Source organism: Phocoena phocoena, chromosome 4, assembly GCF_963924675.1.
Source record: "Phocoena phocoena chromosome 4, mPhoPho1.1, whole genome shotgun sequence".
NCBI classification, from domain to species: Eukaryota; Metazoa; Chordata; class Mammalia; order Artiodactyla; family Phocoenidae; genus Phocoena; species Phocoena phocoena.
Window position 1 is genome coordinate 100,550,026 of NC_089222.1, and position 16,047 is coordinate 100,566,072.

The 16,047-nt window shown below is 39.3% G+C and overlaps 1 protein-coding gene across 1 annotated transcript in view; it reads right to left on the reverse strand.

The window, feature by feature from the left end:
- Positions 1-4,427, reverse strand: part of CRYBG3 (crystallin beta-gamma domain containing 3) — a 110,620-nt gene extending 106,193 nt beyond the window's left edge. Inside the window, exon 1 of the mRNA XM_065876753.1 lies at positions 4,279-4,427. Within this exon, the coding sequence (XP_065732825.1) occupies positions 4,279-4,427 (149 nt within the window). The remainder of the gene's footprint in view (positions 1-4,278) is intronic.
- Positions 4,428-16,047: the final 11,620 nt, after the last annotated feature.

Sequence of the window (16,047 nt, forward strand, 5' to 3'; positions counted from 1 at the left end):
TCAAAATGCCCACTTTAAGGGTAGGAGTGTACTAACCCTCGCTTAAAGCCAGTAGTAAGTGCTTTAATGCTCAATCAACAGAGATTCACTCCCTCACCTGAGCTAGGTAAAGGGGACACCAAGATGGGACACAGCCCTGCCTTGGGTCTAGTGATCCTGTCTTACCTTCTATCAATAGCACTATATGGGGAGGCTCAAAGGAACAGCCAAAAAGAGTGTATGTGAAATGGGCCACAGCGTTACCCATTCCGGAATAAAGGAAGGAAAGGTCCAACTGACTTACATACTCAGATGTATTTTGAAGGAGCACAGTTCAGCAGGGTGGCGGGCAGAACGGTGTGGAAAAAGAATCAGAGCTTCTGAGTCAGAGAGACCCAATTTCAAATCTCACCCCTGAAACTTACTCCTGTCATGATTTGGAGTAAATCGTTTTCCACTGGGAGTGCTATCACTCTCCCTACCACCCACCCGGGTGGAGGTGTTTCGAGTTCTCCCAATGACCGGAGGATGCAGCTGGCAATTAGCGGGTGGGGCTACAGATGCCAAATGTCCTGCGAAGCACAGGACAGCCCAGTTCAACAAAGAATTGTCCCACCCAAGATGCCAACAGTGTCCACGCCTAAGAACCCTATCATCTTCAGTGTGCTCAACTGTCAGAATAGTGATAAGCATACCAACCTTCCAGGCTGAGGGTGACGTTTAAATGAGACAATGCAAGTAAAAGTACCCAGCCCGGGAGGAAGTGCACAGTGGGCCCTTGAATAAATGCTGTTCTCGCCTTACTATCCCCCTCCCGAGTTTACGAACACTGTACGGAGCTCATTTTAAACACGTCCATCATGTGTGATATAGCAAAGAAACAAAACTGAGCAATCATCTGCTCAAAGTGGGGAAAATTAGAAGGCAGGTATCCTCCAAATTTCAGTTTAGCAGTATCTGTTTGAAAGACCTTCACAAAAATTCTCTAAGCTTTAAATTGAGAGCCAAACGCTCTTTATGACCCAGCACTAAATCTAGCTTTCTTAACGCCTCTTTCACTCTGCCCCACTAATGTATACAGCCCCCAAGAGATCATAACCTCTGAAGGCTTTTGCTCAGCCTAGAAGACCCACTCCCTATTTCTCTCTTCGTGGCTAAATTCTCTACCTGTGGAAAACACCAGTGCCTTGAAGGCCCAGGTAAAACCACCTCCACCATGAAGCCCTCCCTGCTCTCCCCTATCACTTCTAATGAGTCCATTCACTGCATGCTTATAAACTGGGCTAAACATTATAGCAGTGAATTGAATTCAGTTGCAGTTTTCATCTCTATAACTCCTAAAACAAATTAATATAAACACTTCCTGGATCTGGTCAACCACCTAAGACATAAGTACTGAAATGTAATTCCATTGCCAACACCTGAATTCCCATATACAACAGTGTTGATGCAAACAGGCCTTCTTTAACTGCTGAAGGTTAATGAGAACAGCAGTGAACACAATATATAAAGGATGTGTTCACAGCAAATGATGCCCACATAACTTAACAGCACACCATAAAAGCAAAAGTTTTCCTATGGTTCAAATAGGGAAATATTGGACCACCTGAGTCATGGCATGGTACACAGTGCTAGAGTCCTAGCAACCCCCAAAAAACTTGTGTTTGTCCCAGTTGGTACCATATGCATTTTGTGAGTAGCCAAAAAACAGCTGTTAGGATAATGCTGTAAATTTTACTTTTATTGGTCTTGAGGTTACGTTTGTGTTTAATTTTTAATTCTGTTCTTAAGAAATTGTTAAGGAATTCTTAAGGAATTTATGTCCCATTTGTGTTTGTACACACACAGTTACATCACAAAATTCACGTAGGCCAACACTGGAAGTGCAGAAACAGAGACTATACAACCCAAGTTTGAGAGAATGCATTTTGTTTTGAGTACATGGAAAAGTCAGAATGCAGGGATTAATCCTTAATGTATGTTAAGGGAGCTCAGAGTTGCAGGCACTGCATAGGACTTAATACTTGTTCACTAACTGAAAAGCAGCTGTGTGACTTTGGGGAAGTTTAACTGTTTCTTATAGTAAAATGAAAATACTGATCGTACAGATCTGTCCAACCTCAAAGTGTAATATTATTAAAAGTACTCTGTCAATTGTAATGGGCCAGACACACCATAGATGGTAGGATGACTGTTTTCAAGTGGTCTTCTTCCCTTCTCCCAGTTCCTTGAGAGAAAGGACCTTTTTCTCCGTCATCTTTACATCCCCTCCCACACCAAGCCCCTCGTGTCCGAACGGACTCCCCTGCATCTAAAATCACCAGTACAAAAGGTAAACTAGGCTCCCAATAAAACCAAAAGCTTTTACTGCCTCTAAAAATAAACAACCAAAACCCCCTTCATTTTGAAATAAGATCACAGTGACAAATCGCAATTCTGTTTCCAATCTTGTTAACACCAGGTGCTGTGTTACTAGGACATTGTTTCCGTTAGTTTCATTAAACTTTCAATAAACCTTTGTGTCCGTTTATATCCTTGAAAAGAAAGATTTAAACTCATTTAAAAGGTAAAACACCCACACAAAGGATTATCTGCTATCCCCTTAACATCTGGCAAGTTTTAAAAAAGATAAGGACACAATTAGTGTTCATATAAGCACAATTAAATTTCTCATTGTCAAAAAGCCACAGTGTGTGCCTCTCTGGAGATGAGAATGGAGGAGTGGTAAGAAGACAAGAGACAAGTTGCTGTAGCGGTTAGCTTCAGAGAGAAAAGAGATTTGAGAAGTGCCTAAAAAGCCCAAAGAGGGCAGGGCAGCAGGCAGGGTTTCAGGACAATTCTGATATAAACCTGAAATTGGCCTGCCTATTCCCTGCTAACACTGACACAAGTTTCCAACTTTTGCTGAGTCTACTTGGGATTTCTTTTAAACAGTGCCTCCATATTATCCAAGACTGTTAGTGCTGTTACAGTGATGGCAGGCACCACAGGCTGTCTGCCCACACCAGCATTCAGACATTCTGGTTGAGCCCTGTCAGACTTCAAAACTATTTTTAACTACTGTGTAACTCTGAATTTAAAATTTTCTCTTAACAGGGCAATAATAGCTAAAGTTTCCCAGGAGAAGTTTTCCAAATATTATATAGGAGCTTTCTTGGAAAGATGTGGCATTTTATTAACAGATGGTCAAAATGGAAATGTTTCACAAATAGGGAAACTGAGGAACATAAACAACTAGAATCAAATCACAAGACCTGAATGAATATTGATGTAATCAGCTCAGTCACAGTTACAGTTCTGTTTCCTATCCATTTTTCTTTGAAGCCGTCCACGAAGGCTTTAACATCTGAAGTAAACACAGCTTTCTGGAGAGCGTCCTTCCAATCACATGAGTGATCTTCTAGTGCAATTTGGGGGAAGACGGAGCAGTAACCCTCTCTTGCCATCAAAAGTTTAAAACAGCGAGTTGTATATCACTTAACCCCTCTTCCTCCCTCGGGACTCAGATGAAAGGACTCAGGAATAGGTAGTTTTATTAGACATGAGTTTTTTTTTTTTAATTTCGATTTTACAGCAGCAGGTGGAGAAGGAAAAAGGACTGCAGAGAAGGGGCAAGTTTTCATTACTGAAACCAAGACAGCTCGAGTCCTGGTTTCTGGAATCTGCCTGGGAACTTGAGGCAGATGTTTCCGAAGAGACATGAGGAAGAAGGACGGCATCATCTAAATGTCAGGCAATGTTAAATAAGCCTAGCGAGGGTTTTATATTTTGATGGAGTCTTGGGAAATCAGCATCACCATTCTTTTTTAAAAAAAAAATCATTTTGAGAAACTATGAATAAAATGGTAAAATCCCAGCCAAGGGGGTGGCGCTCCAAAGCGTCACCTTTCCCACAGAAGTGGTTTTCGGATCGCGCCCTCTTTGCCCGGGCGGATGGCTGGGCTCACAACTGTTTCCCATTACTGTCGGCAGGACGCCGGGTAACTCGCTTTTGCCGCAGAACTTGGAGAGCAGACGCGACTGTGGGACGGGAACCGAATCACATCCGGGGAGGGGAGGTGGGGAGGCAGAGCGCCCCGCGGGCTGGCGCGGCCTCGGGTCAAGAACTTCACCCGGATTTAACAAACCAAGCGATGCGGCACGAGAACTGGGCGAGAAGGACGAAAGTTGAGCAATGGAGGAACAGAAAGTGGCGAGCGCAGCCTGGCCGAGAGCGGCTGGCTGCGGACACCGGGGCCAGGAGCCCCCCGTCCCGCGAGTCGGCGCAGGGCCCCCAGACGTCCCCCCCGCAGCTCCCACCTGGCTGCGCCCCGGCCCGGCACGGGCGGCTGGCTTGTCCCTGGCCTCTCCTCCTCTTCCTCTTCCTTGTCCCGGGAAGGGCTTCGGGGAGCGAAGAACCGGGAGAAGCTGTGCCAGGGGGCTCCGCCCCTCCTCCGGCCGCCGGACATCTCCCCGGCGCGGCAGCCGGTCCGCGGCCGTCCCCGGGGAACGCGTGAGACGGTGTCCTGCGCCCTGAGACCGGCGCCGCGGGACCCGGCGAGGGCAGGACTGACTCGGCGCGGGCAGGCGGGCGGTGCGGCTCAGTCCATCTCCGGTAGGAGAAGCGCGGGCACGATGCGCTCCCAGCGCGGCTACTTCTTGCGCTGTGCGGCGGCTCCTCCTCCTGCCCCCAGCCCGCCCGCCCCCGGGAGGAGCCAGAGGCCGCGGCACCGCCCCGAGCCCGGGCCCCGCGGCCGTCCGCCACCGCCGGCTGGGTCCTCGCTGCCGGCGCTGGCCTGAGACCCGTGGGGACGGGGAACCCCGCTACGCCCGGCTCCGGGATTCCCGCCCAAACGAGCTCCAGCCCGTTTGTCTTTTCGCTCAAATTTTCCTTCCTATTACTGATTTGTTTTTCTATCTTCCAGCCAATGGACGGAACAGTTTTCAGACTTTTGAAAGAAGTTCATGAACTAAAGTTTGTGAACACACCTGGTAAACTGCGGTACCAGAATGGCCTGGGCTGCCTTTCAGCTAACGAACAGCTGTTCCTAAAACAGCTACCCGGGGCTGCAGAAGATGAGGTTACCCCGTGGCCGAGTCTTAGAGGTGGAGGGCTCCGTAGGTGCCTGGTCTAGATCTGTCAACAACTCGTTTCTTGTTCGGCTGGCTTACTACTGTGTGGAGTAACTTACCCTAACCCAGATGTGTTTTGGTATTTCTCACACTCCGTGTTACATACTACTCCCCGGCGAACCCTCTTGCAAAACGTCACTGATCAAAAACAAGTGTGTAATTCAAACTTGTAAATGCTGGAACAAATATTTTGTAGTTATTACACAGACGTCACTGAAATCTGGAGACCAAAAAAGGTCCTTAAGATTTGCTTTTAAATATGTCTAAATACACTGGTTTGGATTTTCTTAGTTTTTTTTAAAGTTACATACAAAAAGCTGTAATAATTAATGTATGCAACTTGATGAGTTTGAAAATAAATATACACCATGCAACCATCATGGCAATCTATGCCATAAAACCATCCATCACCTCCAGAAGTTCCCTCCCACCCTCTTATTTATTATTATTATAAACACTTATGATGTAAGATCTGCCCTCTTAGCAAAGTTTTAAGCATACAATGCAGTATTGTGAACTATAGGCACTGTGCTGTAAGTAGAACTCTAGGACTTACTCATCTTACGTAACATCAACTTTGTACCCTTGGAATAATACCGCCCTGTTTCCTCATCTCCAGCCCCCGGCAACCTCCTTTCCACTCTCTGCTTCTATGGATTTGACGTTTTTAGATGCATCAATATAAGTGAATCCATATAGTGTAGTATTTGTCTTTCTATGTCTGACTTATTTCACTAATATAGTAGCACGATATTTTTTTTTAGTTTTTTATACCCTAGTGGCTAGTAGAGAGAATATCAAGGGGCCCATACACCACAGGTGTTTTGTTTTAAAGCTAAGCTGCCCCTGTGAGGGTGTAGAAATCAGAAAAGTGAACATCCTATACCTGTTCACTGAAAATGTTATACAAGTAAATGAGATAAAAATGAAATGTCCAAGGCAGTTTTGACTTGGGGGAGGGGCAGGAAGGTACCCTGGGGTCACCCCCGCTCTTGCTTTGGAGTCCTGGAGGAGGAGAAGGTTGCTGATGAGCCGATTGGATGGCTATACACCCCAGGTCATTTCAACACCAGCTGATGGCTGTTGAGCCTCCCTGCCACACCACAGCTGCCTCGCAGAAGCACTCCAGCCCCTACTAACTGCAGCAGAGCCTAAAGCCACTCACCCTAATTTGTTCTGGCTCAATTTAACCTACCAAAGTCAAATCAGTCTAGTTTCCTTCTGCTGGGTTCATCCCAGACGGTCCCTCAAGATTGGAATCGTCTGGGATCAAAAGTGCTAGTCAGCACCTTCTCTTTTGCAAATCTTTCTTCCCTCTCTGTGAGTCTGAGAAAAAAGGGAAAAGCTAGATTAATACACTAGAATAAGACAAGTAAAATTCCCAATTCGAGCCTTATTATTTTAGGGAAGAATCTCCATTAAAGGCCAGCTTACCAGAAAGCCCAGAGAATATGAAAGCAAAGAGAGTATGAAGCAAACCATTCCCTCCAGCTAGAAGGGCTAGAGAATTAATCTCCCCAAAGGAATGTTAAATAACGACCAGATGTGTCCACCTCTTGTACTGTACTGTACTGACCAAAGCAAGCCCTACACCCTAATACCTACCCAGAGGATAGATTTTCAGGAAGTCTTTCTGGGGATAAAAACTTACTGGGCACAGTAAGATTTATTACTGAGTTATGGTTTTATCTAATAATGCTTTTTTTTAAAGAAAGGAATTTCTCTAAAAAATAGTTGTCAAGGAAAATGCTGTGATAGTCATATTCTTTCAATAACCACTATCCTTGGTAAATGAGAAGGCAGAGAATCATGATGGGTAAAGTCCTTCATTCACATAGAAACTTTTTATAGTATTGGTGGTGATAGTATATGTAGTAGAAATAATGCTAATGTTCATCCAGCTAGAATCCCTTCTATTAATAAACAGCTTGCAAAGGTATAAGATAATATAAGTGTTATTAGAGGCCCCTAAAATGAACAGTTGGTCCAATACAGACCCATGATATATATATATAAATATTTATATTTATATTTTATAAATATTTATATATATTTTTTTTTCCTCAAAAGCAACTACTTCACGAAGGAAACAATGTCTAATGATATTCTAATCTCCAGCCTGTGGTAGAACAAAGCATTTAAATGAATTGTAAGGTAAGTATACATGGTGTCCTGCCTCCATTAAGGCAAACTTCGTCTATGAAAAATTAGCTTAAAACCATAAATTAATGATTCCTGAATTTTAATTTATTTACTTTTCAAGTACTTATCAGTTCCTAGATGTCCTCCATTCTTATATTCTAAACTCATGATAACAAATTTCTGAATACTAAGTTCTAAGATTACGTTAGGAAGTCTGTAAAAAAGTTGAATTTTAGAGTTGTAAGGATCTTAGAGATGCTAATTTAGCACAGTTGCCTTCATTTGTTCATTCGGTTTTTCTGAAGACATTTAATGCGTATCTGCAGTAGAAGCACATTTACTGTGAAGCTGATGAAGCTGAAGCTTCAGGGCATCCCACTGGTACGGTCTCTTCCAGTGTGAACTCAGGAATGTGATCACTTGGTCGTGTGGGTTTATGAAATTTACAAAAGCAAATATTTAAACTGCAATTAAGACCACAATCTCTTTCCACTTGGATTTTCCCTCCATCACCTTATGCCTAGAGTCAGCTGGTATTGGAGTTATTGGGGGCACTTTGGGATCTGCTGGGAAATTTGCGCTGGGGATACATTTAGTTTGGATTTAGTAGGATATAGTTTTTTGGTTGTCAGCTTCTCCAAAGAATAGTTGTTACTGCTTAAATTCCAATTTGTCCATTGTGCAACTCACCAAGCATTACACCCAGGATACATTATCACTACATAAACACATCCTAATTCCCCTAACACTGAAAATATGTGTGGGTGGTGGAGGTGAAACAAGATTCAAAATGTACAACAGCAAAAGGTGAGTTGTAGAAAATTATTTCAGGCATCAGAAGACAAAACCAAAACAGAAAGAATCACTTCTAATTGATGTAATTTCTCTCATAACAGTAATATGTTCAATAATGGAGTGTATATAATTTTTATAATTGTAAATTCAGCAAACTTTTTTTTAATGAAAATCATGTAAAATAGAATTTTTCAGAATTTTTGTTTGTAGGGCAAAAACCTGTAGCAATACCACAAACAATGAGTATGTGAGTGTATAGTGTTGTATGTTTACCTGGCCCTTCTATCAATAATAAATACACTCAATCAAATTTGAGGAAAGACTGAATTCTCTTTCCATTATATGTACAGAAAATGACACTAGAAAATCATTGTCACATGAAATACTATCAAAGAGTATACCAACAAAAGTATAAGAAAAAAATATTATAGAGGTATACCAGGCAGTTACTGGAAAAAATACTGTTTTTCTAGACTTCGTGATATTTGTAGTATTAGTCAACCTTTTAAAATTGGTAATTTGTATGATCTATTTTTTCATTCACTTTAAAACATTTTTACTTATTTATTTTTGGCTGCATTGGGTCTTCGTTGCTGCTCACGGGCTTTCTCTAGTTGTGGCGAGCATGGGCTACTCTTTGTTGCGGTGCATGGGCTTCTCATTGCGGTGGCGTCTCTTGTTGCGGAGCACGGGCTCTAGGCACGTGGGCTTCAGTAGTTGCGGCCTCTTTCACTTTTATATCTAATTTTTATTTTTAATTTTAAATCTTTCTCTTTAAAGAGAAATTGCAAAAATCTTCACATACCTTAAAACCTTGATCTGTCCTTGAGTGCCAACCATGTGTCAGATACACACTCATTCTTAGAGATACAGTGATGAATAAAAACCAGTGTTTTCCCTCAAGGAGCAAGTTTGATGGGGTAAACGGAGGAGCAAAGCAGGTAGGACAGGGAAAATCTTTCTATGGGTATAAATAGGATGGACCCCAACTTAGTCTACAAGGTTCCAGGAGGGCTCACTAGAGGAGATAACTTTTTTCCCCTCTGCCTCCTGTGACCACCATGACTTCCACAAAAGGTCTGCAATTCAATACTTATTTGGTGTTTGAGAAAAGCTGAAGTTCATCACACTGTAACTGAACTACCATTCCCAATGCATAAGCACTGTGTCCCTCAAAAGTATGAGAAAAGACAAAGTGCTGACTCTGAAGCATTTCAACAAAGATGCAAGTGTAGTTTAGAAATGTTAAGCTTTTTGTTCTAAACAGTCCACCAGAGGGATAAGCTTCTGTATATATGTTGGAGCACAGTATTTACTATGTGGCAGGTGGCCCAGGAATACTAAGACAGCTGTCAACATCAAGGAAAGCACCAGCCCATGAAAAGCAAGCAGATGGATCGGGGCACTTCACTAGCTGCCTCCTAGAATAATAGCTGGCCAAATGAGGCAATGTCACGCTGCCCAGGGCAGTAGAAAGCTATTACTTGGTATAAGCCCTCAGTTAGGAGATGGGGCGGGGGAACGTCCTCCCCTTTCCTTTGTATAGCCCAGGTTTTCATTAAGAAACACAACAGCAAATAAGGAAGGGGGGGAAATGATGTTAGCATTTCTCATTCTGTTACATTCTGATTATCATGGTTTGTAACACGGGAAAATGCCTCAGTCTTGCTGCTTCAATGAGAGCAGATGGTAAAATTTTAAGTAATTGGTTATTCAGATTTCTATGGGATGCATGAAGTTCTGTTGTATTGTTTGTCTGGTTTTTATTTCCAGAACATGTGGAGATTGACGTCTTTCAAACACACATCTTCTAATGCTTAAATTAGGATGTGTTAGTCTGACCTAAATTACATTTACTCTTTTCTTCCCTTGAAATTGATGATGATACTTATGAAGAGAAATGAATGCTTTAAAAAATTATAACATTAACAATCAAATATTTTCTTCTAAAACAGTGCAAAATTTGCTAATACCAAGCCATTGTATTCTAAAGGGTATATAAATAGAAGAAGGAATTCTTTGGCAAACATAGATTATAAAATCTATTCCAAAATAGTTATTCATACCAATTCAGTTTGATTTATCTTTTGTTTGAGTCAAAAGCTATCTATAATATAAAGTCATATGTAGACTATTAACTTTTAGTAATGCAGCTTCATACAGATGACACAGATAATGGCTCAGAATAATAATTTACTATTATTTGCAAAACTCAGTTCCTATATTGTTTTCCCAAAATAACTGATGAGTACAGAAGTTATGCACTGTATTGTACATATCTGATATACAATTTTAAATGGATTTATTTTGAAAAGAACAATTGTTTATAAATTTCTGGACTGTACTATTTTAGTGTTTATTGTAAATTTTGTTTATTAGGGCTCATGAAACAAAGCTTCAGAGGAAAAAGATAATTGGTTTGTGAATTAGCTTTCTTGTTTTTTTTATTTTGAAGTTGGAGAACAGACATATCCCAGAATCCTGAGTTTTCTTACTATGGACATGTTCCCAGTTTGATTTGCTGCAAATGGTTTAAAAGCAAGGCATAGAGGCAGCTGTTATTGTGAGCAAATGTTTTGATTAGAGAGAGAAAGCAGCTGGAAATGATACATGCTGTCACATAAGATAAGCCACAGTTTTCAAATGGGGACTTTACCTAATCTAAAATTGAGATTAGCATTATTTCCTTTACATGAATTTTCTTTGTATAGAATGGACTAGATGTCTATTCACTTTGTTTATAATCTGGAGTGATGAAGTACTGATACTTACCTATGGAAATCTTACATAGTCCGTTATGAAATAATAATATCATTAAAAAATTTTCATGAAATTTCACTTAGAAATATTGCTAAATGTAGTTAAAAATCCATATGGAGCTTATAAAATCAAGTGTTACTGTAGAGGATACAATTTTGATTTTTTAGAAATGAAGTAAGTACATTCTCAATGCCTCCACTTTCATTATGAAAAATTTCTAAAAATTTATCAAACTGTAACTTAATTGGTTTTGCAAATAATGAACAAAAGCAGCCTACATCAAATATTTCCATCAGTCTGTGTTAGCAACTGAATTCCTTCCTCACCTCTTCCAATCAACTTTTCATCGGTAAATAGTAAAAGGAGTTACCTATGAGAAAAAGGTAAAACAGAAGAAGTTACAATAGGAATATTTTGACTCCAGAATCAAAGTAAAAAGGTAATTCTTATAATTGATTTCATATTAACAACCATTCTTAAGTTTCATTCATTTCTGCATCCTATCTTCTACTTTACTTTTCTTTCTTTCAACTCTCCAAATAAGTACTTTTGGGTAGTCAGTTTCCATCATAAGTCATTTGGTTTATTTCTCCTACAGGTGAATATATTGACATATGACTTTGAATTATCAAGTCTGGAAGACAATCAAATGAACAAATTGTTTTTATCAATTTCACAGTTGGTCTTAATTTAAGTAACTCCAGAAATGATGATTCCATTTCTATCTGGTTCAACAGGAACTCCACTTCAAATGATCAGTCATGTACATCATCAAATGAAAGAGCTGACCACACCACAACTTTATAAACCATACGCAGTCTGAGGGGAATGGAAATTAACTTATTCATCTTAAATTCTGCCACTTTCATTCTAGCTTTTCCTACCACTTAAAGACATTCTGTAGGTATATGTAGTCTCTGCAGTTTAAATAAAACACAATCTAGGTTAGAAATAAAAAGCATCTTTTAATAAAATTTAAAAAGTAGCTACTGGAAAACTCTTCCTTAGTAGGTAAGGAAGGTAGACAGAGAAATTTTTTAAAATTAAGTATTTACTGAAAAGTTTATTAATCAGTCTACATTTCAGAAAGACAAAACAAAACAAAAAATAAGAAAATGGAAAATTCTGAAATAAAGATCTAGATAGAGTCTAAATCAAGATCACTGACCTAGTAGTCATTCTTCTAGTGTTAGCTGCCTCAAACTCGATTAGGAAAGTTGGTGGGAGGAATATATATTAAGAAAAACCAAAAACCAAAAAACAATATCCCATCTACAAAGTTATTTTATGGCCTTCTGCCTGTTCAATAAACATTCTACCTGTTCCAGGCCCTGCGTTTGGTGATTGGAATACGAATGTGATCCACCTCAAGACATTGTCTCAAAAAAGGAGAACAGAACTAAGTGACAGTTACAAACCACAGGACAGTGTGATAAATTTGAGAAGTGAGAAATACGTACATGGGAAAAGGGGAGAAGAAAGGGTCTAACTGTATCACTTGGGCAGGCTGTACTTGAGGTCAGGGATAGATTTCACAAATCAGGCTCCAGAAACATGGATCAGAAAGTCCTGCAACCACAACCAGTTAAAACACCTGTTGAAACATTTATATTATAAATGTCATACTTGTCAGAAAGCAGTATCAAAGTCCAACAGGAGTGCATACAACACTGGGCCAACAATAGACATATAATTAATATCTGCTATCTGATTTGGTGAGGAGACATTACAGTCAGTGGGTGCTACTATATTGTGGATCATCAAATACTATGTGTAACATAAGGATATTCAAGGGCTTTGGTATGTTAATATGAAACTACCTTTAAGTGAACTACTTGCTTCATTCTTTAAAATAATTGCATAATTAAAAAGTAGACGACAATAATAAAGAATGAGAAATATGCAAGTAGAGAAACTGCTGCACTGATCCTAACTCGATTTACATAATCTGAGTTTATATCTGCCAATTACTGACTGAGACAGGTTAGACCAGTAAATCAGGATGGAGAAGTCTTACTACTAACCAAATATCTAATTTAGGACCAAAATCAAGTGTACACAAGAACCAAACAGTTTGACATTTGTTTGGCATTCTTGTATAAATTACCTTTCTCACAGCTATTACACTGAATTCACTCTAACTTGTCAGGTTGTTATTATTTCTGTTGTGAAATCCAGGAAGTCACCTGGTCCATGTTTATGATTAGTGGTTAAAGTGGGTTTTTTCCTCTAAAAATTGGCAGCAGTGCTGTATTGTCTAATAGTATATCTACAAATTTCAAGAGATCTGTAACTCATATAATAAATATATTCACATTTCCCATACTGTTTGCAGTTGTCAACATATTCAGGCCGTTGATTTTTATGTTATACAATTTTAGACTTTCTTTATTGAAAATTAATTACTCAAATCTACTATATTCTATTCTGGTTCTTCTTATGTAAAATGCCACTTATTCTATATTACTGTTTTGTATAAAATTATTTTTATCTAAAGATAATTTTTATTTTGAAATTATTTCATACTTATTGAAAAACTACAAGAATAGTACAAAGAACTTTTTTATTCCCTGAATCATTTGAAAGTATGTTTTCAAAATGATGTCCTGGGCTTCCCTGGTGGCGCAGTGGTTGAGAGTCCGCCTGCCAATGCAGGGGACACAGGTTCATGCCCCGGTCTGCGAGGATCCCACATGCCGCGGAGTGGCTGGGCCCATGGGCCATGCGCGTCCGGAGCCTGTGCTCCGCAACGGGAGAGGCCACAACAGTGAGAGGCCCGCATACTGCAAAAAAAAAAAAAAAAAATAGCTAATCACTGAATAATTTAATATTTTATTTAGACTAACATAATCAAATATTAACCTTCACTAACATTCCATGTAAACTGATACAGCCACTATGGAGAACAGTATGGAGGTTGCTTAAAAAACTAAAAATAGAATTACCACATGACCCAGCAATCCCACTACTGGGCATATATCCAGAGAAAACCATAATTTCAAAAAGACACATGCACCCTAATGTTCATTGCAGCAGTATTTACAATAGCCAGGTCATGGAAGCAACCTAAACGCCCATCGACAGACGAATGGATAAAGATGTAGTACATATATACAATGGGGTATTACTCAGCCATAAAAAGGACCGAAATTGGGTCATTTGCAGAGATGTGGATGGAACTAGAGACAGTGATACAGAGTGAAGTAAGTCAGAAAGAGAAAAACAAATATTGTATATTAACGCATATATGTGGAATCTAGAAAAATGGTACAGATGAACCGGTTTGCAAGGCAGAAATAGAGACACACATGTAGAGAACAAATGTATGGACACCAAGGGGGTAAAAGTGGGGGTGTTGGTGGTGGGATGAATTGGGAGATTGGGATTGACATGTATACAGTAATATGTATAAAATAGATAACTAATAAGAACCTGCTGTATAAAAAATAAACTTAAAAAAATCTACAAGTACTAAGCAAAGAAAAAAAATTCATTGCCACAGTGCTTATGATACAAAAAGTGGTAGAAAAAATGGAGATGTTTAAGGGGACAAATTAGACAAATAATGGTACATATGAACAAAGAACTATGCAGCCATTAAAAAGAATAAGATGATATGGAAAATGCCAGTAAGTTTAGTTAACTATTAATTTTATTTTTAAAGGAAGATAAAGAGTAACAATATGGTGTATACATTTTCAAAGGATCTATATATGCCATAAAATTTAATTTCTTTTCTTTGTAAGGACATAAGAAATATGTGATAGGTACATCTCTTGGGAGAGAGATGGTGGGGGGAAACCATGGAGGTGGGTAAGAGAGACATTGTTTAATATTTACATTCCTGTACTGTTAATTTTTGGAAAATCTTATGTATGTATAATTTTTCTCTATGTTAACAAACACTCTCTGGGTACAGGGATAATTGGTGTTTTTGCTTGTTTTATTCTTTATTCTTTTCTGTTTCAAAAAAATAAAGACTACTTCAATAAAATTAAAAAAAAAACCCTTCTCTAACATTCCAAATTTATTTAATATGCCCCCAAAATCTGTGGACCAGGCAAAAATTACATATAATATTGGCTTACATATTCATTCATTTAACAAATATGGGCACAATATATACCATGCAGTGTCCTAGGCACTTGGAATGTAAGGTGTGAATAAATTCCCTGCACTTGTGAAATTTATGTTCTAGTGTAAAAGACCAACAATGAGTACATAAATATATATAATAATATCAGGTCATGATAAAGTGCTTTAAGGAAAATATAGCAGGAGAAGAGAATAGAGGAGGGTGAATTTGCTGGCTTGAATATGATAGTTAGAGATGAAACCTCTGAGGAAGTGATTTGAATGAAATGGAGTGAGACATGCAAAGATCCAGGGAAAGGTATTCTGGGTAGAGGGAAGAGCAAATGCAAAGGTCTTGAGAAGAGAATGGGCTTGGCTCATTTGAGGACTAATAAGCTGAAGTGCAGCAAATTATTGGGAAGGAGACTAAAGATGTAGCTGGCACACATGAGGTAGGGACCCTTGTAAGCCCTGGTAAAGTTTTGGATTTTATTTTACATGTGATGGGGAGTTACTGGAAGGTTCAGAATAGGAGAGTGATATGTTTTACTTTTTAAAAAGAAAAATGACACTGGTTTCTGCAAAGGGAGAACATTGTTGTTGAGGTAGAAGGGAAGCGGAGTGACTAGGAAGTGAATATAGAGGTCCAGACAGGAGGCTATGGTGGTATGGACTAGAGAAATTCTAGTGAAGGGGGTGTGAGGTCAGATTCTGGATTTTGTTTTTGAAACAGGATTTGCTGATGGATTGTAAGAGGGACATGAGAGAAGAAATTATATCTCTTCTTCATATTTTAATTGTTATCAATTTGATTATTGGCATAATGAATCATAATTTGCATTCAGTATCATTTTCATTATTTTACTTTGCTATCAATGAACCCATTTAAAAATTATTTATTTATTTGGCTGTGTTGGGTATTAGTTGCAGCACGTGGGATCTTTTAGTTGCAGCATGGGGGCTCTTAGTTGTGGCATGTGGGATGCAGGATCTAGTTCCCTGACCAGGGATTGAACCTGGGCCCCCTGTATTGGGAGCACAGAGTCTTAACCACTAGACCTCCAGGGAAGTCCCATCAATGAACCCATTTTTAATTCCTGATATCTTATTTTGATTGGCTAAATGAACTCATGCAAGTTGGTACATAGAAAGATAGGATCTTCTTACTATACTTATTTGCAAAGT